Genomic DNA, 25,146 nt, shown 5'->3' on the forward strand with positions numbered 1-25,146 from the left:
TTCTATTTACGACCCCCACAAGCCTCACAAACTAGTCTTAAATCGGTACTGCTGATGTGCCAACTTCTGTCTGTAACCATTTGGGTTACAAACTACACATAACAAAAATATCAACGCAACATGTAAAGTGTTGATCCCATGCTTCATGAGCTGAAATTAAAGATCCCCAAAATGTTCTCCAATTTTGTGCACAATTGTTTTTGCATCTCTATTCGTGAGCATTTCTCCTTTGCCAAGATAATCCATCCACCTGACAGGTGTGGCATATCAAGAAGCCCCTTGTGCTTGGGACAATAAAAGGCCACTCAAATGTGCAGTTTTGTCACACAACACAATGCCACACATGTCTCAAGTTTTGCGGCAGTGTACAATTGGCATTCTGACTGCAGGAATGTCCACCAGAGCTGTTGCTAGAGAATTTAATGTTAATTTCTCTACCATTAAGCTGCCTCCAACTTAACATTTTAGAGAATTTGGCAGTACGTCCAACCTGCGGTTTGCTGATGTCAACATAGTGAACAGAGTGACCCATGGTGGTAGTGGGGTTATGGTGTGGGTAGGCATAAGCTACAGACAACGAACACAATTGCATTTTATTGATGGCAATTTGAATGCACAGAGATATCGTGACGAGATCCTGAGGCTCATAGTCATGCCATTCATCCGCCGCCATCACCCCATGTTTCAGCATGATAATGCACATGATAATGTCGCAAGGCTCTGTACACAATTCCAGGAAGCTGAAAATGTCCCAGTCCTTCCATAGCCTGCATACTGTTCTCACCAGACATGTCACCCATTGAGCCTGTTTGGGATGCTCTGGATCGACATGTACGACAGAGTGTTCCAGTTCCCGCCAATATCCAACAACTTCGCACAGCCATTGAAGAGAAGTGGGACAACATTCCACAGGACACTATGAACTGCCTGATCAACTCAATGTGAAGATGTTTCACGCTGCATGAGACAAAGTTTGAGCAATTGTTGCATGTTGTTAAATTTAGTTCAGTATATTATGACCACACTATGGAAAGGGGATACTCTCACGAACATGATGGTGTTCTACGTTTTGCTCTATGCCCCTCATAACTGTCACAGGACTCGTCTGAATGTAGTTAAATATGAGTTAAATATGTGTCCAAAAAAAAGTAATATTTGCTGAGCTTTCGTATGTTTCCTAGATATTGGACAGACACTTCAAAATGTTACTCCTTATGATATTTTTTGGACCTTCTGTTTTGCCATTTCTGCGGGCTATAGTTTTTTCTAATAAGTTTTATTATATTATTTCATACTTACAGGGATCCTAAAATTCAGAATCAAATAGATAAATGATCCATGGTATGACCATCTTAAAACAATTCCATATGTTAGCTTAGTAGCAACCCCCCCGAAGGAATAGATTTGTATGAGTTCAAATTAAGTGTATCTTGAGGGGTACTTACTTGTAATTAAAGTGTCCTTATACAGTACATTACCCATCCTGACAACCTGGCCCTTTTTTAAGCTTCCATCACCATCCAAGTGAGAAAATAAACACACTAATACACCACAGAATGCATGTAATATCTGCATAAGTACAAGGTAATTACAAGGTGTATCTTGAGGGGTACTTACTTGTAATTATAGTGTATCTACAGTACATAGTAGGGATGTGACAAATGTACAATTGTTCTTAACATTTAAACCGCAATCATAAAATAACGTCAATTCAGAAATGGTCCTGTATATGACCCAATGATGTATGTAAACCGTTGGTATGACTGTTAGGGGGCAATGCAGTTCTACCACTGTCCTGGCTACATAACAGACAGCGCTCACCTTATGCTGGGCATACACTACACAACTTCTAAAATCTTAACAACTTGGATGTGCTCACATTTCGCAATTTCCGTGTCTCAGATCTTTCATTCCATCCATCCTCAACCCCAGGACGTGGGTGCTAGTTGATCCTGCCCTGTGTTTCTCAGTAGGTGTAGAAAAAAATGTAGACACGCAAACATTATGTAGACACATTAAGAAACATTAAAAAAGAGGCAGAGTTGCAGAACATGGAATTAATATGAAATAATAATAATATGAAATTCATTTTTTTGTTTCTGTCATAGTAGGACGCAGATGTACTACTGGTGGTGTTCATTTTGCATGGCCCGGTGCCTAGGGTGGGTGGAGATTTCATTTAAGGACCATTGGAATGGTCTAAAATAATCAAACTCCGCCCCATGTAAAACAAACTTGCCTGTTGAAAAGGCAGCGGTGTTCTCTCCACAGCGCCTCCAATCTGTCTTCTATCACCTCGGTCCACACGGTGCGTGTTGTTGCTTTCCTCTTCACCATCTTTGTTTTGGTTTTAGATGCTGGATGGTCATTGGCTATTGGCAGCAGTCCTTGCCCAATTGCATCATACCACAGCTCATACTACAAGTGGCACGACCAACATTTCTGAACTCAGAAAATTATTGTGAATATCAGACATTGGTCTGGAGAATGGAACAGCCATCATCGGTGTGTCCTTGACCTGCTCGAACTACGTGAGTCCCGACGTACTGAATCTAGCCCAAGTTCAAAGGATTTCACCCCGATCATGAAAATTAGTCTTGGACTGGAAAAAATTGTGTAGTGTATGCCTGGTATTACATTCACCCACTGAGCAACGATGGTAGTTAATGCCGTTTTAGGTTCTCTGTTGTGTCCCTCTCCTCCATGTTCTCAGTTGCCAGTACATGGAACTTCATGTCCCACTTCTCATCAATGTGAAGGCTTGTTGCAGTGAAGTATGAAAGCGTGTTCATAGACAGCCAACAATTTGCTGTTACCGCAAGCCGTGTATGGTGTTGGAAAGCTCACTCTTTGTATAAAATTATGAAATAACACACATGGAATCATGTAGTTACCAAAAAAGTGTTAAACAAATCAAAATATATTTGATATACCTCAAAGTAGCCACCATTTGACAGCTTTGCACACTCTTGACATTCTCTCAACCAGCTTCATGAGGTAGTCACCTGGAATGCATTTTAATTAACAGGTGTGCCTTGTTAAAATACATTTGTGGGATTTCTTTCCTTCTTAATGCATTTGAGCTAATCAGTTATGTTGTGACACGGTAGGGGTGGTATACAGAATATAGCCTTATTTGGTAAAAGACCAAGTCCATAATATGGCAAGAACAGCTCAAATAAGCAAAGAGAAATTACAGTCCATCATTACTTTAAGGCATGAAGGTCAGTCGCAAAAACCATCAAGCGCTATGATGAAACTGGCTTTCACGAGGACCGCCACAGGAAAGGAAGACCCAGAGTTACCTCTGCTGCAGAGGATAAGTTCATTAGAGTTACCAAACTCAGAAATTGCAGTCCAAATAAATGCTTCACAGAGTTCAAGTAACAGACACTTCTCAACATCAACTGCGTGAATCAAGCCTTCATGGTCGATTTGCTGCAAAGAAACCACTACTAAAGGACACCAATAATAAGAAGTGACTCGCTTCGGCCAAAAAACACTGGACATTAGACCGGTGGAATGATATGTTAATGATATGTTAGAGGAAGAACCCAATTAACAATTTAGAACATTAATAACCCTATTTGTCTTGGCAAAATGTATTTTATAACATAAGGAAGTGAAATGTCATCACCAAAGTGTGCTTTCACCCACTCTGGTCAGAGTTCTACACATTCTGCAATGCAGTTCTACAAATGCATCCCTATACAGTGTTGGATTCGGGCTTAACTTTGAATATTGAGATATTAAAGACATGATAGACGCATAGTATATAAAGGAGTGAGATCTGTAGAAAGACAGAGTGGCTGTGGAATGTGTTGGGTGGACGGGAGAGAGTCACGGGATTGCGATAGGTGATACGAGAGGACATCTGTGGATTAGGCGAAGGAGGGGTTGAGGTCAGGAGGTCAGGTCAGATCCCCTGTATCCTGTTACCCTCTTCCTGTTAAACCATACGATGTAAAGATTAGAGAGGAGTGTCCAAAGTGGGGTATATACACTTGTGATGGTGAGAGCACGTTTTTTTGTCTGAATACAGCTGTGTGGACCCTTTAGGAAGAATAAACTTGGTCAAGCTTCTCTAGGGTTAGGGATAGTCTGAGTTATTTACCCTCGACTCACGTTGGTTGATATCCCTCTCCTTATATAGAAAACTATTCAAATTAACAACTATTTATATAAAACTAGGAAGGCAAGTAGGATTTATGTAACTCTATAAACCTATAAAAGTGACTGGACCCTGAATAACCCACGTCGGGCCTATCATGCAATAACTCACAACTATAATAAGGTCTGGGTGAGAGAGGGAAGTAGGGAAAGAGTGCGAGAGAGGGAATGAGGAAGGGACTTAGTGAGTGAATGAGTGAGGTTGGGAGTCCTGATGGAGACACTGAGTGGGAGAGAGGGAGACTGTACAACAGGGCTTTCCACAAACTCAGGTTTTAAGATTTCCCACTCCAGAGCCTGTGTGTGTGTGGCTAGCTGTTTCCTCTTAGGGAGCATACTGTTAGATTTTTTTCTCTCCCATACAGTCACAAGGGCCCCTCTGAGATCACTTATTTACCCTTCAGTAAGCCTGCAGAGGGACTCTTTTCCATGTTCTGTCAGTTAGCACTTGTAGGTAAATCTCTCACTCTCTCTGCTTGTAGATATTACTATAGCCAACTGCCTTGTCATATACCGCACCTGTGACCTACCAAATAAAAAATATCAGTTTCTAATTGTGATCCAGCCCTTACGACGCCGTGAAACAAAGCAGTATTTCAGAACAACTTTTATTTGATGGTCCAAGGTAATAGGAGGATCAGTGATCAGACCGAGGCTATACTGTACTGGTAGTGAATGTTACAGCATATTATCATGCTACTGAAACTGCAACTACAATGGTGATGTTACTGTACAATGATTTTGTGCATTTGACCCCCATTATATTTCAAACTTCAAGCACTTGTTCAGTGGTCATAGAGATTAGACTGCAAAATGAATAGAGTTTCACTACTGTGCTGCAAAATTCACACACAGTAAATCAGAGTTTTGGGACAACAAGATTTGAACAAAAACAGTATCGGACAGACATTCCTTACAGAATCACACAGAGCATTTGTACTGAGGTTACTGTTCAATCAAACCTGGTTTCCAGGTTTCTGGGGGTGAAACAAACAAAAATATGAGTCTCTTAGCACTCCAAGATCGCATGTTTGGATTCCCCCCCAGAAACCTGGATTATTAATCAGTGTCACATAAAGCTGCAAGTCTTTCCAAGGCACTTGATTCTATTCACTTTTGGTTTCAGTCATGGACAGAATTAATAAATGATTAACATGCACTTATTTCACAATTTTTAAAATACTATAATCACAGTTTGAGAACACAGAAAGAACCAACAGTAAGAATGTCTACCTCCATCAATAAATGCATAACCCAAATATCAAAACACTGCAGAAACATAGCCTGGTCTTCCATCTATACAGTGCCTTGCGAAAGTATTCGGCCCCCTTGAACTTTGCGACCTTTTGCCACATTTCAGGCTTCAAACATAAAGATATAAAACTGTATTTTTTTGTGAAGAATCAACAACAAGTGGGACACAATCATGAAGTGGAACGACATTTATTGGATATTTCAAACTTTTTTAACAAATCAAAAACTGAAAAATTGGGCGTGCAAAATTATTCAGCCCCCTTAAGTTAATACTTTGTAGCGCCACCTTTTGCTGCGATTACAGCTGTAAGTCGCTTGGGGTATGTCTCTATCAGTTTTGCACATCGAGAGACTGACATTTTTCCCATTCCTCCTTGCAAAACAGCTCGAGCTCAGTGAGGTTGGATGGAGAGCATTTGTGAACAGCAGTTTTCAGTTCTTTCCACAGATTCTCGATTGGATTCAGGTCTGGACTTTGACTTGGCCATTCTAACACCTGGATATGTTTAATTTTGAACCATTCCATTGTAGATTTTGCTTTATGTTTTGGATCATTGTCTTGTTGGAAGACAAATCTCCGTCCCAGTCTCAGGTCTTTTGCAGACTCCATCAGGTTTTCTTCCAGAATGGTCCTGTATTTGGCTCCATCCATCTTCCCATCAATTTTAACCATCTTCCCTGTCCCTGCTGAAGAAAAGCAGGCCCAAACCATGATGCTGCCACCACCATGTTTGACAGTGGGGATGGTGTGTTCAGCTGTGTTGCTTTTACGCCAAACATAACGTCTTGCATTGTTGCCAAAAAGTTCAATTTTGGTTTCATCTGACCAGAGCACCTTCTTCCACATGTTTGGTGTGTCTCCCAGGTGGCTTGTGGCAAACTTTAAACGACACTTTTTATGGATATCTTTAAGAAATGGCTTTCTTCTTGCCACTCTTCCATAAAGGCCAGATTTGTGCAATATACGACTGATTGTTGTCCTATGGACAGAGTCTCCCACCTCAGCTGTAGATCTCTGCAGTTCATCCAGAGTGATCATGGGCCTCTTGGCTGCATCTCTGATCAGTCTTCTCCTTGTATGAGCTGAACGTTTAGAGGGACGGCCAGGTCTTGGTAGATTTGCAGTGGTCTGATACTCCTTCCATTTCAATATTATCGCTTGCACAGTGCTCCTTGGGATGTTTAAAGCTTGGGAAATCTTTTTGTATCCAAATCCGGCTTTAAACTTCTTCACAACAGTATCTCGGACCTGCCTGGTGTGTTCCTTGTTCTTCATGATGCTCTCTGCGCTTTTAACGGACCTCTAAGACTATCACAGTGCAGGTGCATTTATACGGAGACTTGATTACACACAGGTGGATTGAATTTATCATCATTAGTCATTTAGGTCAACATTGGATCATTCAGAGATCCTCACTGAACTTCTGGAGAGAGTTTGCTGCACTGAAAGTAAAGGGGCTGAATAATTTTGCACGCCCAATTTTTCAGTTTTTGATTTGTTAAAAGAGTTTGAAATATCCAATAAATGTCGTTCCACTTCATGATTGTGTCCCACTTGTTGTTGATTCTTCACAAAAAAATACAGTTTTATCTTTATGTTTGAAGCCTGAAATGTGGCAAAAGGTCGCAAAGTTCAAGGGGGCCGAATACTTTCGCAAGGCACTGTATGTGCTATAGCCAACTGTTAATAGTCATGTTAGGCATGACAACAAATAAAGTAGTTGGCTAAAACACATACTTACAGTGCTCATAACAAAATAAACTGCTAACAAATGTATAACTTACACAGTCAACTATTCAAATATTACACATCTTCATTGATAAAGTATATTCTTTGGGAAGGTGGGAAGTAACTGGTTAAACAAATTGGGGGCTCTCGGGTTGCCATCGGCTACTGTGTTTGTGAGGGCCCATAAGTTTGCGGGGGGCTCTCGGGTTGCAATTTGCGGGGGCTCTCAGGATGCCATCGGTTACCATGCAGCTGCAGGATGCCCTGTAGAACCTCCAACCATACCTTGTAGCAGAACAGGTACTGTTCCTATGCAGAGACAAGACAGGTGTTACAACATGCGCGCGCGCACACACACAGTCTTTCATAACTAACCTCAATTCAGTCTCATTGAAGATCCTATTTTCCCTAAGCCTAAACCTAAACCTAACCTCAACCCTAAACTTAATCCTAACTCGAAAACGAGCCCTAGCTCCTAACTATTAACCTAATTCTAACCCTAACACTAATTCTAATCTTAACTAAATCCCCCCCTAAAAATAGCATTTGACCTTGTGGGGACTAACAAAATGTCCCCAGTTGGTAAAATGTTTGTTAGTTTACTATTCTTGTGGGGACTTGTGGTTACACACACACACACACACACACACACACACACACACACACACACACACACACACACACACACACACAGAGTGCAGTAAAGAGCCGACTGTAGTCAAATTATTATAGGATGTTTTAATGACTAATGATGTGGTACATTAGTGGTTAGGGGGAAATAGCTTCTGGGTGGAAGCCTCTTTCTCTAGCTCTCTGGGGGTCCACTTACTCTATTCACACACTGTCATTAATGATGAGGGTGGGTTTCTCGTAAGTTTCTTAGCTAAAATACTTTCTCTGGTCCAACCAGACTCAGGCCGCATTGGTTTTATTGTTGTTACTCTCTTGCTGCTGTGTGGCAGAGAAAAATAAAATACAACTAGCTATGAAGTCTTTGGAAACCCACACCAGGTTAGTACGTCCAAAGTACTACTACTCAACCTGGGTTTCTGGAATATGTGTCATTTAATATCTGACTATGTAGGAAACAATAGAGTGGACAGGATTATGGAAGCCATAGACAAAGAATCATTGGTACCCTGAATGGCCCAAAAAACGTTTAACCCCTGACCTATGAACACTAACCTCTGTATGGTAGGCCTACCGTACTGACCTTGGTCTGAATCATGCCATATCGCTGCAGTCTCATCTCCCTAACAATGCTACTGACCTTGATCTGTGGACAGAGAGAGGGACAAGGAGTTACTGTAGGTTCATGGTGGTCAGTACAGGTATATGTCTGTGATATACACACAAACTTTTGTGAACACCAACTGAAGAGCATAGTTTGTGTCCTTATTTTAAGGTAAGGAGTGTGTGCGTGTATGTGTGTGTGTCTGGGTGCGCACCAATGATGTACATAAACACTAGAAGACAGTCTGTCAGTCAACAAGGGTGGCCATTTTAACAAAACCCATTCGGGTTTCCTGTTAGAATAAAATAGGGTTGAATCATTCCAAACAATCTAAAAATGACTTTGTAATGTTATCTACCCACTAAATAAACCCCACAATTAATGTAGACAATAATGCTGATCATAAAATACTCAAGACCTTCATGGGGGTCATATTGAGGTCCTTTTAACCACAGTCCAGCGGCGAGGCGAGAACATTTTGGACTTGTGATAGTCACCAAATTTCACACACAGCTGGAGCATGTCTAAAGAAGATTTTGCCCATTACCCCCTGGTGGCCAACCAGCTACATGGGGACATATTGGACAAGATTTTCTTGGTCATACCTCCATCAATAATTTGTAAAGTAGATACAGCCCAATGGCTTAAAATTGTGAAAACACAATAAAATGGCCCAGAAATGCCACATATAGATGCATCCTTTAAGTAGAAATGTGGTGAAAATGCATGCCAAAATACAGTTTTTGTCAATGTTTTCATTGTTAGTTCCAATAGTTTACAAGTAAACACAAAAAAGTAACATGGGTGTTCCCTGAAGTCTACTGTGATTGCAGTGATATATAATATGACATTCTGTTTTGTTTCAATTGTAAAAAAATAAAATAAAGAGGAAACCTGCCCTGTACACGTCACTTTAGGGCAAATCCCATTGGAATGAATACATGTCCACCAGAGAGACAGGTAACCGAGGGTTCGCCCCAGGATTTTGTAACCCATTTTAACAAAATACTTTTATGTTGAGACCTTTCAGCTAATTGTGAAAGATAATTATTATTGTTTTACGGGTGAAACATCCAAGCTGCATCCGAATGGCAGTTTTAACTGCATCATGAGAAAAATTGTAACCATTCAGCACACAATTTCAAGAAAGGTGACAAGAAACCTTCCCTGTATTGGGGCGTGAGGTTTCCTAGTGGTTAGAGCGTTGGGCCAGTAACTGAAAGGTCGCTGGATCGAATCCCCGAGCTGACAAGGTAAAAAGCTGTTGTTCTGCCCATGAGCAAGGCAGTTAACCCACTGTTCTCCGGGTGCCGAAAATGGCGATTAAGGCAGCCCCCCTGCACCTCTCAGATTCAGAGGGGTTGGGTTAAATGCAGAAGACACATTTCAGTTGAATACATTCATTTGGACAACTGACTAGGTATCTTCCCTTCCCTATTTAGGAAACATGGATGTGAAGCCATTCCAATAGAAGTCTACCTTTTTAAATGGGATGTATGGGACTACTAAGGCTGCCATTATGCACATGTTGTATATCATTTTAATCCACAGATATCACACAGTATTGTGGAGCATGCTGGAGCATACTGAACCATAATCCGCTCAATTGAGATATGAAAATATCATCAAAATCTGTGATTTAGACAGCATTTTGGGCAATTATTTTGTTTATTTTCAAAAACATCTTAAAAAAACATACATGATTCATTATATTATATTATATTGTATTTACCAAGCTATCCTGAACAAGTTAAGCTATCATTAGGCTAAATAGACCACTTACTAATGAAGTTATGGCCAATTCAAAGTTTTAGGGGGCATTTTCACCACAAGGCATACTTGGGTCATTTTATTGTGTTCTCCACACCAGCACAAACATTTTAAGCCATGTATGTACCAATTATTTATGGCGAAATGGCCATGTGAATCCTGTCCAATTAGAACCAATGTAGCTGGTTGGTGGTTATTTTGGAAAACTGGTCTTTTAGAGTATAATAGCTTATTACATCTGCGATGGCACTATAGCAAGACATCTTTATGTAGTAGTTGACTCACTTTGTGTAAAGACCGAAAGGTATAATATTAATGGATTACCTGTCTGCTGGACACAATGCATTCCTATTGGATTTTACCTAAAGTGATGTGTACAGGGCTGTTTCGTTTCTTAAAATTGACACAAAACAGAATATCATATTATACTGTATATCATTGCAGCTGTTTGGCAGCTGTACAAAAGCCCTCGGAGTGGAGCAGCATTCAACTGAGATTAACTTGATCAACCAAGTTGATTTCACCTGTTGGCTCTCTCTCTCAATGCCACACTCTTGCCACTCATTATCAGGACTGCCCTGATAGGCCGCCCTGGTTGACTGACAGTCTTCCCAGACTGAATATGATCTTTAAAATGTTCCTTAAGGTATCTAGTATTAGTGTACCATGTTTGATACTTGTATCATAAAATGAAACAATGATTTCACCTACCTGCTGGACTATGTGATTTGTATGTGAACTGTATGTCCAATTACACAAAAAAACCTGTTCAGTAATAATCTCACTTGTTAGCTGGTAGTGAATTATGTGGCCATTGAGGACAGCAGTGACGATCAAATGGAAAACTATCTTCTTATACCACTTGGTAGTTTTCCAAGCACATTCCACAAATGTCTGCTTTATCCACTGCCCCCATTTTGAGGTTATCGTCAAGTACAGTCTGACTTGATCTTTCTCTTTCTCGTTAGGTCATGCAGACTCCTTGTGGCTGACATGGTTGCGGTATGGCAAGGATCCTCAACAAGATTCAGCCGTGGGCCAATTGTTTCTTGGGCCAGGGGGCCAGAATATAATAAAACAAATATTTTTAGATTGCAAATTGACTTCAAGAAGCCTAAACAGATATAATATTTGACTTAAATAATCAATTCAAATCTTCATTACATTTGGGGACATTGCCCTGCGTAGGGTGCCGTCTTACAGATGGGACGTTAAAACGGGTGTCCTGACTCTCTGTGGTCATTCAAAGTCCCATGGCACTTATTTTACGAGTAGGGGTGTTCACCCCGGTGTCATGGCTAAATTCCCAACCTGGCCACATTCAATCATGGCCACCTAATAAGCCCACTCATTCCTAATTCGCATATATCACTCCTCACCTGATAGCTGATGTGTGGTGAGCAATCTGGCACAAAAATAGTCGGGTGCTACACATTGATGGTGGATGAGGCAAGTTTCTCCCTAGAGCTCTTTGAGTACCTCAGTTGGTACAAAATCACTATATAAATCAAATTAATTATGATTTATTATTAGTATATGACCACATATGTCTCTATAATGCATGATAATATTTGGGAACAAATTTCCTAAATAAAATTACTTGGAGCTGATTTCCTGGTGTTTTTATAATTGTTGTCATTGTTGATAGACAAAAAAAAATGTTTTCACCTCTTCCACACTCACTTTACAGAACTCAAAATTACAATTTGTGTCTTTCATAATTTGGTCAGATATAGAGTACCAGAAAAAAGTTTGGACACACCTACACATCAAGGGATTTTCTATATTTGTACTATTTTCTACATTGTAGAATAATAGTGAAGACATCAAAACTATGAAATAACACATACGTAACCAAAAAGGTGTTAAACAAATCAAAATATATTTGAGATTTTAGATTCTTCAAAGTAGCCACCCTTTGCCTTGATGACAGCTTTGCACACTCTTGGTTTTCTCTCAATCAGCTTCATGAGGTAGTCTCCTGGAATGCGTTTCAATTAACAGGTGTGCCTTCTTAAAAGTAAATTTGTGGAATTTCTTTCCTTCTTAATGCTTTGTGAACAAATCAGTTGTGTTGTGACAAGGAGGTAGGGTATACAGAAGACAGCCCTATTTGGTAAAAGACCAAGTCCATATTATGGCAAGAACAGCTCAAATAAGCAAAGAGAAATGACAATCCAGCATTACTTTAAGACAAGTAGGTTAGTCGATCCGGAAAATGGCAAGAAATTTGAAGGTTTCTTTAAGGGCTGTCGCAAAAACCATCAAGCGCTATGATGAAACTGTCTCATGAGGACCGCCACAGGAAAGGAAGACCCAGAATTACCTCAGCTGCAGAGGATAAGTTCATTAAAGTTACCAGACTCAGAAACTGCAGCCTAAATAAGTGCTTCACAACAGACACATCTCAACATAAACTTTTCTGAGGAAACTGTGTGAATCAGGCCTTACATGGTCGAATTGCTGCAAAGAAACCACTAATAAAGGACACCAATAAGAAGAAAATACTTGCTTGGGCCAAGAAACACGAGCAATGGACGTTAGACCGGTGGAAATCTGTCCTTTGGTCTGATGAGTCCAAATTTGAGATATTTGGTTCCAACCGCCGTGTCTTGTGAGACGCAGAGTAGGTGAACGATTGATCTCTGCATGTGTAGCATGGAGGAGGAGGTGTGATGCTGGTGACACTGTCTGTGATTTATTTTTGAATTAAATTCACACTTAACCACCATGGCTACCACAGCATTCTGCAGAGATACGCCATCCCATCTGGTTTGCGCTTAGTGGGACTATTATTTGTTTTTCAACAGGACAATGACCCAACACACCTCCAGGCTGTGTAAGGGCTATTTGACCAAGGAGAGTGATGGAGTGCTACATGAGATGACCTGGCCTCCACAATCACCCAACCTCAACCCAATTGAGATGGTTTGGGATGAGTTGGACCGCAGAGTAAAGGAAAAGAAAAGTAGCCAACAAGTGCCCAGCATATGTGGGAACTCCTTCAAGACAGTTGGAAAAGCATTCCAAGTGAAGCTGTCATCAAGGCAAAGGGTGGTTACTTTGAAGAATCTGAAATATACTTTGATTTGTTTAACACTTTTTGGTTACTACATGATTCCATATGTGTTATTTCATAGTTTTGATTACTTCACTGTTATTATACAATGTAGAAAAACCCTTGAATGAGTAGGTGTGTCCAAACTTTTGACAGGTACTGCGACATGTATGCTCTAGTCGGCTGGCCCTCGCTACATATTTGTCGCCAGACCCACTGGCTCCAGGTCATCTACAAGTCCATGCTAGGTAAAGCTCCGCCTTATCTCAGTTCACTGGTCACGATGGCAACACCCACCCGTAACACGCGCTCCAGCAGGTGTATCTCACTGATCATCCCTAAAGCCAACACCTCATTTGGCCGCCTTTCCTTCCAGTTCTCTGCTGCCTGTGACTGGAACGAATTGCAAAAATCGCTGAAGTTGGAGACTTTTATCTCCCTCACCAACTTCAAACATCTGCTATCTGAGCAGCTAACCGATCGCTGCAGCTGTACATAGTCTATCGGTAAATAGCCCACCCATTTTTACCTACCTCATACTGTTTTTATTTATTTACTTCTCTGCTCTTTTGCACACCAATATCTCTACCTGTACATGACCATCTGATCATTTATCACTCCAGTGTTAATCTGCAAAATTGTAATTATTCGCATACCTCCTCAAGCCTTTTGCACACAATGTATATAGACTCCCCTTTTTCTCTACTGTGTTATTGACTTGTTAATTGTTTACTCCATGTGTTGTCTGTTCACACTGCTATGCTTTATCTTGGCCAGGTCGCAGTTGCAAATTAGAACTTGTTCTCAACTAGCCTACCTGGTTAAATAAAGGTGAAATAAAAAATTAATAAAAAATTAAATATGTTATTGATATTATAATAAATATATAATATACAGTGCCTTTGGAAAGTATTCAGACCCCTTGACTTTTATCATATTTTGTTAGGTTACAGTCTTATTCTAAAATTGATTACGTTGTTTTTTCCCCTCATCAATACCCCACAATGACAAAGCAAAAACAGGATATTAGAAATGTTGCTAATTTATTTACAAAAATAAATAAAATGAATATGACATTTACATAAGTATTCAAACACTTCACTCAGGACTTTGTTGAAGCACTTTTGGCAGCGATTAAAGTCTAGAGACTTCTTGGGTCTACACCACAAGCTTGGCACACCTGTATTTGGGCAGTTTCCACATTTTTTCTCTGCAGATTCCCTCAAGTTCTGTCAGGTTGGATGGGGAGCGTTAATGCACAGCTATTTTCAGGTCTCTCCTGTCACGTCCTGACCATAGAAAGCCTTTATTTTCTATGGTAGAGTAGGTCAGGGCGTGACTAGGGGTTTAGTCTAGTTTATATTTTCTATGTGGGGTTCTAGTCTGTTTTTTCTATGTTGGTGTTTTGGTATGATTCCCAATTAGAGGCTATCGTTGTCTCTAATTGGGGATCATACTTAAGTAGCATTTTTTCCACCTGTGTGTTATGAGATATTGTTTTGAGTTAGTGCACGTAGCATCTCTGTAGTCACGGTTAGTTGTTAGTTTATTGTTTATTTGTTTTTGTCTTTGCTTAGTTTCACTTTCTAATAAATAATGTGGAACTCAACATCCGCTGCGCCTTGGTCCGATATTCATTCCAACGAACGTGACAGAATATCCCATCAAACCAGGACCAAGCAGCATGTTCACCAGGTGAAGGATTTCTGGACATGGTAAGAAGTGATGGGGAGATACGAAACCCTTCCTTGGCGACAGACACAGGGTGGTCGGCGAAGTTGAGGGGTGAGTCAGAGACCGTCGAGGAGTTATTGGATAAATTGGAGGAGAGTGAACGGAGGGGAGAGTTAGAGACCTTCGAGGAGTTGTTGGATAAATTGGAGAAGAGTGAAGCAAGAGAGCTGTTGGTTTGGCATAGTATGCACGGCATTCGCCCTGAGGAGCGTGTTAGCCGTCCGATGCCACCTGAGTCAGCTCCCCGTACTCCTCCTGAGAAGTGTGTTAAAGTTCCGGTACAATTGATTCCGGCAATACGCACCAGGTCTCCAGTGCGCCTTCACAGCCCAGTACGTCCTGTGCCAGCTCCTCGCACTTACCGGGTGAGGTGTGTCATCGAACCGGTACCATTGATGCCGGCTATACGCACCAGGTCTCCAGTACGTCTCCACAGCCCGGTACGTCCTGTGCCTGCTCCTCGCACTCTCCCTGAAGTGCGTGGCCCCAGTCCGGTACGTCCTGTGCCTGCTCCTTGCACTCTCCCTCGAGAGCGTGTTCCCAGTCTGGTACGTCCTGTGCCTGCTCCTCGCACTCTCCCTGAAGTGCGTGTTCCCAGTCAAGTACGTCCTGAGCCTGCTCCCCGTACTCGCCCTGAAGTGCATGTCACTAGTTTGGCGCCATCTGTCCCGCCGGCTCCACGCACTAGGCCTCCAGTGTACCTTCCCAGTCCGGTGCGTCCTGTGCATGCTCCTAGCCCTGAGGTGCGTGTCACCAGTTCGGTACCATCAGTACCGGCCCCACGCACCAGGCTTCCTGTGACAATCCCCAGTCCAGAGCTTCCGGCGACATTTCCCAGTCCAGCACTTCCGGCGATAGTTCCCGGTCCGGAGCTTCCGGCAACGTTTCACAGTCTAGAGCTTCCGGAGACGTTTCACGGTCCGGAACCTCCAACAACGGTCCACGGTCCGGAACCTCCTGAGACGTTTCACGGTCTGGAACCTCCAACGACGGTCCACGGTCTGGAACCTCCAACGACGGTCCACGGTCCGGAACCTCCTGAGACTGTCAACGGTCCGGAATCTAGTCCCACTCCATGGCAGGAGTCTTCTTCTGCACCTAGGTCCAGTCCAGGCACAGTGTTCAGACTGGGACTATGGCTGGATCTGCGGGATCAGCGGGTTCTTCGTCCCGCACCAGTACCGCCCTCGATGCACCAGAGCCTCACCAGAGCCGCCCCCGCCCTCGATGCTGGCAGATCCGCGGGATGAGCAGGTACTTCACCACGCACCAAAGCCGCCACTGATACTAGACACCCCCCCCCCCTAACCCTCCCTTTTTGTTTCAGGTTTTGCGGTCGGAGTCCGCACCTTTGGGGAGGGGGGGAGGGGGGTACTGTCACATCCTGACCTTTATTTTCTATGGTAGAGTAGGTCAGGGCGTGACTAGGGGTTTAGTCTAGTTTATATTTTCTACGCAGGCTTCTAGTTTTTTTTTTTATGTTGGTGTTTTGGTATGATTCCCAATTAGAGGCAGCTGGCTATCGTTGTCTCTAATTGGGGATCATACTTAAGTAGCCTTTTTTCCACCTGTGTGTTTTGGGATCTTGTTTTCAGTTAGTGCACGTAGCACTAATAAATAATAAATGTGGAACTCAACATCCGCTACGCCTTGGTCCGATATTCATTCCAACGAACGTGACATCTCCGGAGATGTTTGATCGAGTTCAAGTCTGGACTCTGGCTGGGTCACTCAAGGAAATTCAGAGACTTGTCTCAAAGCCACTCCTGCATTGTCTTGGCTGTGTGCTTTGGGTCATTGTCTTGTTGGAAGGTGAAACTTCACCCCAGTCTTAGGTCCTGAGCGCTCTGGATCAGGTTTTCATCAAGGATCTCTCTGTACTTTGCTCCGTTCATCTTTGCCTCGATCCTGACTAGTCTACCAGTCCCTGCCGCTGAAAAACATGCCCACAGCATGTTGCTGCCACCACCATGCTTCACAGTAGGGATGGTGTCAGGTTTCCTCCAGGAGTGACGCTAGGCATTCAGGCCAAAGAGTTCAATATTGTTTTCATCAGACCAGAGAATCTGGTTTCTCATGGTCTGAGAGTCTTTAGGCTGTCATGTGCCTTTTACTGAGTAGTGGCTTTTGTCGTACCATAAAGGTCTGATTGGTGGAGTGCTGCAGAGATGGTTGTCCTTCTGGAAGGTTCTCCCGTGCCCACTGAGGAACTCTAGAGCTCTGTTAGAGTGACCATCGGGTTCTTGGTCACCTCCCTGACAAGGGCCCTTCTCCCCCGATTGCTCAGTTTGGCCGGTCGGCCAGTTCTAGGAAGATTCTTTGTGGTTTCAAACTTCTTCCATTTAGGAATGATGCGGCCTCTGTGTTCTTGGGGACCTTCAGTGCTGCAGACATTTTTTGGAAACCTTCCCCAGATCTGTGCCTCAACAGAATCCTGTCTCTGAGCTCTACGGACAATTCCTTTGACCTCAAGGCTTGGTTTTTGCTCTGACATGCACTGTCAACTGTGGGTCCTTATATAGACAGGTGTGTGGCTTTCTAAATTGAAATTCATTGAATTTACCACAGGTGGACTCCAATCAAGTTGTAGAAACCTGAGCTCAATTTCGAATCTCATAACAATGGGTCTTTCTGTTTGTTTTATTTTATTTATCTTGGCAAAGAGTAATGCTCACTAACAGGGATGTTAGTGAGCTGCAACATAATCTGCAGCATAAACTGCAACATAATCTTTTTGTGCATATGAAAAATGTCTGGGATCTTTTATTTCAGCTCATGAAACATGGGACCAACACTTTACATGTTGTGTTTATCAAATCTAATTTTGTTTGTCACATGCGCCGAATACAACATGTAGACCTTACCGTGCATATCAAAAAGCTGATTAAACAGCACGTTCATTACACAGGTGCACCTTGTGCTTTGGACAGTAAGGCCACTAAATATGCAGTTTTGTCACACAGCATATCCCTAAAGTTTTGAGGGAGCATGCAATTTGCATGCCGACTGCACGGATGTCCACCAGAGCTGCCCGAAAACTGAGTGTTCAATTCTATACCATAAGCCTCCGACCTAAAAACAGCAGACCAAAAACCGCAGACACTTATCTCCCTCACTAGCTTTAAGCACCAACTGTCAGAGCAGCTCACAGATTACTGCACCTGTACATAGCCCACCTATAATTTAGCCCAAACAACTACCTCTTTCCCAACTGTATTTAATTAATTAATTAATTTTGCTCCTTTGCACCCCATTATTTTTATTTCTACTTTGCACATTCTTCCATTGCAAAACTACCATTCCAGTGTTTTACTTGCTATATTGTATTTACCTTGCCACCAAGGCCTTTTTTGCCTTTACCTCCCTTCTCACCTCATTTGCTCACATTGTATATAGACTTGTTTATACTTTATTATTGACTGTATGTTTGTTTTACTCCATGTGTAACTCTGTGTTGTTGTATCTGTCGAACTGCTTTGCTTTATCTTGGCCAGGTCGCAATTGTAAATGAGAACTTGTTCTCAACTTGCCTACCTGGTTAAATAAAGGTAAAATAAATAAATAAATAAAAAATGTGCAACCATGCCAGCCCAGGACCTCCACATCCGGCTTCTTCGCTGGGCCTGGCTCCCCAGTGGGTGGGACTGGCTCCCCAGTGGTTGGGTCTGGCTCCCCAGTGGGTGGGCCTATGCCCTCCCAGGCCCACCCATGCTTGTGCTCATGCCATGTGAAATCCATAGATTAGGGCCTAATTCATTTATTTCAATTGACTGATTTCCTTATATGAACTGTAACTTGGTAAAATCTTGAAATTGTTGCATGTAGCATTTTACATTTTTGTTCAGTAGCATTTTAGTCCAATGTTTGTAAACAAAGTGAATGTAAACACACACTGTAAAGCATCAAAACATGATTAACAACTAAAATTTTGGTCAGGCGTTGCATCCATAGCTCAGTCTATGAATATGAGAGTGGTTACAATTTTCCAGCCCCATACCTCAGATGTTTATCGAAACAGTGGCGGGGAAACACTTTGTTAATGTTTCAATTGCAGATTGAAGAGCGTCTGAACTAACCAATATTGTCTGGGCTTTTCTGCTGCTCAAAACAAGATTTGTTATGTTCGCTATATCGTACCCTGACATTTGTTGTTCTTTGTCCATCTTGAGTCACCATAGCAACAACATTGCCACTACTACTTTTTTCAGAATTAATCTTTGATGAATCAGGAAGAAAACTTGACATTTTTACAGAGGTTTTAGTCGCACAATTTTACATCTAGCTAAGGTGTTTTGTGCATTATTTCTGAAGAAAAACAATTTCCATTTAAAGTAGACAGTGTAGACAGCTGACACAACATTGTTTAGAAACATGCTGTCAGTACGGACTGATTTCTGAGAACACTTATTCATCAGAAAGAGGTCAAACTATTGTCAATAAAGAACAAGTACATGTTGTTTATCAGTGCCTAAAATCAGTAACTAGTAAGAACATAGCTCTGTTTATCAATTTGAAATTGGTTACATTTCTCCTGGCCCATCCGTCAGCTTTTATTGTGTCAACTGTGGATTGCCCCTTTAAAATAGAATTTGTAGAGAGTACTAATGTTACTGTCCCCACTACAACAATAAATACTTAAATACAGTGTACATTTACTTTTGTCCTTGAAACATTTAATTGAAATACTGTAGAATTCCATTCAATCCGATGGAGGAATGCTCCTTCTGAGGAGTACCAATATGGTGGACGGGGGATTCAAAATCTCTCATTGCCAAAACATAGCATCAGTAATCTAGCGTTTACATCATTGGTGAGCACGTGTGCTCCAACTTACCGGGAGATCGTATTCTATGAGACTCAGTATGACATCGGTGCAGATCAGTACTCCTGTTTGTCCTATTCCAGCACTACAGTGTACAGTGACAGGTCCTTTATGGTGGACCGCTCGGAGGTAACGGATAAACCTGACCAGCTGCTCTGAACACTGCGGCACACCATGATCAGGCCAACGGGTAAACTTCAGGTGACGGACAAAGTGGGTCTTACCAGACTGGAACAGGAGGGAACAGATATCAATCAACTGATCAATCAATAAAATGTAAAATTATAATATTTGTACAAATGCATTTTAACATAACAAAAACCAGGGCCTAAACCCTCTAAGAGATGACAGTGGCTTATTGACGACTTAATTGAAATGAGAGAGATTGTGCATCCTTCAAAACTGCTTTCATTGGATTTAGTAGATACAAAATTAGCACATTATACTCATGCTAATTCATGCTTTACATATTTCAGTTTCTACTATCCTCTCTCCGTCACATCTATGAGTAGATCGTATTTGAGCTGTGTTCTCTTTCTGTCATCCCTCTCTCCCCCTCACCTCTTTCTCCACCATGCGGATGATCTTGATGTGGAAGTATTCCTGGATCTGCTGGTTCTCCAAGCAGAGATGGAAGCGTCCCGTGTCCAGGGGACAGCTAACCTTCTCTGGCCAGTAGCGGTGACACTTCACCCTGCCTCTCTCCACATCCTGGGTCATCATGGCTATCACATCAGACCTGGGAAGTGGGGGAGGAGGGTTGTTAACAACTTTGTCCTGTTCAATTATATGCTATAAGATTTTAGTTAGAGGTCAGCACTGACACACCAGTATAGTGTTCATTAGGCATCAAATAGAAGAAAACAGACTGAAACAGGGAGGGAGTACATGGGCTAATAAACATGGAATAATAAATGCAGATTTTCTACTGGAAAATGTTTTCTGTCAAAACACTTGTGTGTGCACTGATGTCATGTACTGTCTGTAAACACTTTTCACAACACAGTAATCACCACAGACCTGTTCTCCCAGACCATCTGCCAGAAGTCAGGCACGGTGGAGGGCAGAGGACCCTGGCAGGAGATATAGAATAACTCCTCACTGCCAACCTCCATACGGATATAACTGGCGTTAATATAGTCCTGGTTATCACCCACTAGAACACGCGCCTTATCATCTAGAGAATGGGAAGAGAGAGCGAGAGAGGGGTTAGAGAGGGACAGAGAAAGTTAGTTACAGTGGGGCAAAAAAGTATTTAGTCAGCCACCAATTGTGCAAGTTCTCCCACTTAAAAAGATGAGAGGCCTGTAATTTCCATCATAGGTACACTACAACTAAGACAGACAAAATGAGAAAAAAAATCAAGAAAATCACATTGTAGGATTTTTAATTAATTTATTTGCAAATTATGGTGGAAAATAAGTATTCTTTCTTTGACGAAAAGCTCATGATCATTAGAAAGCAAATTACAGACTCCTCTTTAAATCTGTGTATTTCTCCAAAGCTCATTTGCAGTCTGCACAACACTGCCAGGACCTAGTATCAAGGGAGACACTCAAGTTTTTCAATACTATATCTCTTGACACGTTGATGAAAATAGTAATGGACCATAAACCTTCAAGCTGCATACTGGACCCTATTCCAACTAGACTACTGAAAGAGCTGCTTCCTGTGCTTGGCCCTCCTATGTTGAACATAATAAACGACTCCCTATCCACCCGATGTGTACTAAACTCACTAAAAGTTGCAGTAATAAAGCCTCTCTTGAACCAGAAAATATAAAAACTATTGGCCTATATCAAATCTCCCATTCCTCTCAATTAAAAAAAAAAAGCTGTTGCGCAGCAACTCACTTCCTCCCTGAAAACAAATGTATACGAAACGCTTCAGTCTGGTTTCATACCCCATCATAGTCTGAGACTGCACTCGTGAAGGTGGTAAAATACCTTTTAATGGCGTCAGACAAAGGCTCTGCATCTGTCCTTGTGCACCTAGACCTTAGTGCTGCTTTTGACACCATCGATATCCACATTCTTTTGGAGAGATTGGAAACCCAAATTGGTCTACATGGACAAGTTCTGGCCTGGTTTAGGTCTTATCTGTTGGAAAGATATCAGTTTGTCTTTGTGGATGGTTTGTCCTCTGACAAATCAACTGTAAATGTCAGTTTTAGGACCACTATTTTTTTCCCACTATATATTTTACCTCTTGGTGATGTAATTCGGGAAACATAATGTTAACTTTCATTGCTATGCGGACGATACACAGCTGTACATTTCGATGAAACATGGTGAAGTCCCAAAATTGCCCTCCCTGGAAGCCTGTGTTTCAGACATAAGGAAGTGGATGGCGGCAAATGTTTTACTTTTAAACTCAGACAAAACACAGTTGCTAGTTCTAGGTCCATAAAAACAAAGAGATCTTCTGTTGGATCTGACAATTAATCTGGATGATTGTACAGTCGTATCAACTAAAACTGTGAAGTACCTCGGCGTTACTCTGGACCCTGATCTCTCGTTTGAGGAACATCAAGACAGCTTTTTTAGATCAACATAACATTGCAAAAATCTAACTTTTTGTCCAAAAATTATGCAGAAAATTTCATCCATGGTTTTGTCACTTCTAGTTTAGACTACTGCAATGCTCTACTTTCTGGCTACCCAGATAAAGCACTAAATAAACTTCTGTTAATGCTAAACACGGCTGCTAGAATCTTGACTAGAACCAAAAAATATGATCATATATCTCCAGTGCTAGCCTCTCTACACTGGCTTCCTGCTTCCTGTTTCAAGGTTTTACTGCTAACCTACAAAGCATTACATGGGCTTGCTCCTACTTATCTTTACGATTTGGTCCTGCTGTACATACCTAAACGTACCTTATGGTCACAAGACGCAGGTCTCCTTATTGTCCCTAGAATTTCTAAGCAAACAGCTGGAGGCAAGGCTCCTATAGCGCTAAAGTCACTGTGTACTACTATAATAACACACATCATATATCATAAAAATCAAATTATTTTTCTATGCCACATACTCTCTGGTCAGTTTCATAATCTTCCCTAACCATGTTTCCTCATTACAGGAGTTAACTCGAGGACAAACCCATAAACCATTTTAGGTTTATAAACACTACATTTATTGTCCATGGAACGTCCTGTGAAACACACATTCCTCAGTAGTTTTCCAAAATAGAACAATAAAACAGCATTTCCCAACCCATTCAGGTCAGACATATTGCACACAAACACACACACACACACACACACACGCACGCATGCACACACACACTTTACGAGGTGACCAGTGTGTTCCACTGGTCAACAGTCTAACAATGCTCTGTTGTTGTTTTACCAGGAACAGTTCAGTCCAGGGAATAGTAAATACTACATAGAGGAAAACAACATAGAGGAAAAAACATAGATTAACGAATAAAGAGAGGGCACTGGGGAGTAAATGATGTGGGAGGAGAGGCATGATAGACATAGGGTGAGAAAAGAGGAGACGAGTGATGGAGGGAGGAGAAGAGAAGGAGACGAGTGTTGTGTATATACATACAGTGGGGCAAAAAAGTATTTAGTCAGCCACTAATTGTGCAAGTTCTCCCACTTAAAAAGATGAGAGAGGCCTGTAATTTATGACAGACAAAATGAGAAAATAAAAACCAGAAAATCACATTGTAGAATTTTTAATGAATTTATTTGCAAATTATGGTGGAAAATAAGTATTTGGTCACCGACAAACAAGCAAGATTTCTGGCTCTCACAGACCTGTAACTTCTTCTTTAAGAGGCTCCTCTGTTCTCCACTCGTTACCTGTATTAATGGCACCTGTTTGAACTTGTTATCAGTTTAAAAGACACCTGTCCACAACCTCAAACAGTCACACTCCAAACTCCACTATGGCCAAGACCAAAGAAGTGTCAAAGGACACCAGAAACAAAATTGTAGACCTGTACCAGGCTGGGAAGACTGAATCTGCAATAGGTAAGCAGCTTGGTTTGAAGAAATCAACTGTGGGAGCAATTATTAGGAAATGGAAGACATACAAGACCACTGATAATCTCCCTCGATCTGGGGCTCCACTTAAGATCTCACCCCGTGGGGTCAAAATGATCACAAGAACGGTGAGCAAAAATCCCAGAACCACACGGGGGGACCTAGTGAATGACCTGCAGAGAGCCGGGACCAAAGTAACAAATCCTGCAATGCCAGACGTGTCCCCTTGCTTAAGCCAGTACATGTCCAGGCCCGTCTGAAGTTTTAATAGAGAGCATATGGATGATCCAGAAGAAGATTGGGAGAATGTCATATGGTCAGATGAAACCAAAATATAACTTTTTGGTAAAAACTCAACTCGTCGTGTTTGGAAGACAAAGAATGCTGAGTTGCATTCAAAGAACACCATACCTACTGTGAAGCATGGGGGTGGAAACATCATGCTTTGGGGCTGTTTTTCTGCAAAGGGACGACTGATCCGTGTAAAGGAAAGAATGAATGGGGCCACGTATCGTGATATTTTGAGTGAAAACCTCCTTCCATCAGCAAGGGCATTGAAGATGAAACGTGGCTGGGTCTTTCAGCATGACAATGATCCCAAACACACCGCCCGGGCAACAAAGGAGTGGCTTCGTAAGAAGCATTTAAAGGTCCTGGAGTGGCCTAGCCAGTCTCCAGATCTCAACCCCATAGAAAATCTTTGGAGGGAGTTGAAAGTCTGTGTTGCCCAACAACAGCCCCAAAACATCACTGCTCTAGAGGAGATCTGCTTGGAGGAATGGGACAAAATACCAGCAACAGTGTGTGAAAACCTTGTGAAGACTTACAGAAAACGTTTGACCTCTGTCATTGCCAACAAAGGGTATATAACAAAGTATTGAGTTAAACTTTTGTTATTGACCAAATACTTATTTTCCACCATAATTTGCAAATAAATTCATAAAAATTCCTACAATGTGATTTTCTGGATTTTTTTTCTCATTTCGTCTGTCATAGTTGAAGTGTACCTATGATGAAAATTACAGGCCTCTCTCATCTTTTTAAGTGGGAGAAATTGCACAATTGGTGGCTGACAAAATACTTTTTTTGCCCCACTGTATATATATATATATATATATATATATATAGTTGCACAATTAGTTAATACAGCCGGAAAGGGCTAGTGTAGGCCTAATTTGGCATGTTTTTTTTTCGTGCAACAGTACCTTATACATCACAGAAATAGGCCAAAGCATGAAAATATTATCTACATGAAGCAAGAAAAAGAAAAGGTCCCACTCCCCTGTTAAACACCCTGTCACAAAATAAATCCGTAGAGATCTTAATAGTATTCTAATTCCTAATTCTATGAACAGATCCCTGGATTTTTCATTGAAGTCGG

The 25,146-nt window shown here is 41.6% G+C and overlaps 1 protein-coding gene across 1 annotated transcript in view; it reads right to left on the reverse strand.

Annotated features, from left to right (window-relative positions):
- Positions 1–7,315: 7,315 nt before the first annotated feature.
- LOC110503077 (tyrosine-protein phosphatase non-receptor type 20-like) overlaps positions 7,316–25,146 on the reverse strand; it is a 29,980-nt gene continuing 12,149 nt past the window's right edge. Inside the window, exons 6-10 of the mRNA XM_021581432.2 lie at positions 20,792–20,948; positions 20,333–20,510; positions 19,784–19,999; positions 8,367–8,429; positions 7,316–7,462 (exon numbers count right to left, since the gene is read on the reverse strand). Of these exons, the coding sequence (XP_021437107.2) occupies positions 7,316–7,462; positions 8,367–8,429; positions 19,784–19,999; positions 20,333–20,510; positions 20,792–20,948 (761 nt within the window). The remainder of the gene's footprint in view (positions 7,463–8,366; positions 8,430–19,783; positions 20,000–20,332; positions 20,511–20,791; positions 20,949–25,146) is intronic.

The sequence above is a fragment of the Oncorhynchus mykiss genome, chromosome 23 (assembly GCF_013265735.2).
Source record: "Oncorhynchus mykiss isolate Arlee chromosome 23, USDA_OmykA_1.1, whole genome shotgun sequence".
Classification (NCBI taxonomy): Eukaryota; Metazoa; Chordata; class Actinopteri; order Salmoniformes; family Salmonidae; genus Oncorhynchus; species Oncorhynchus mykiss.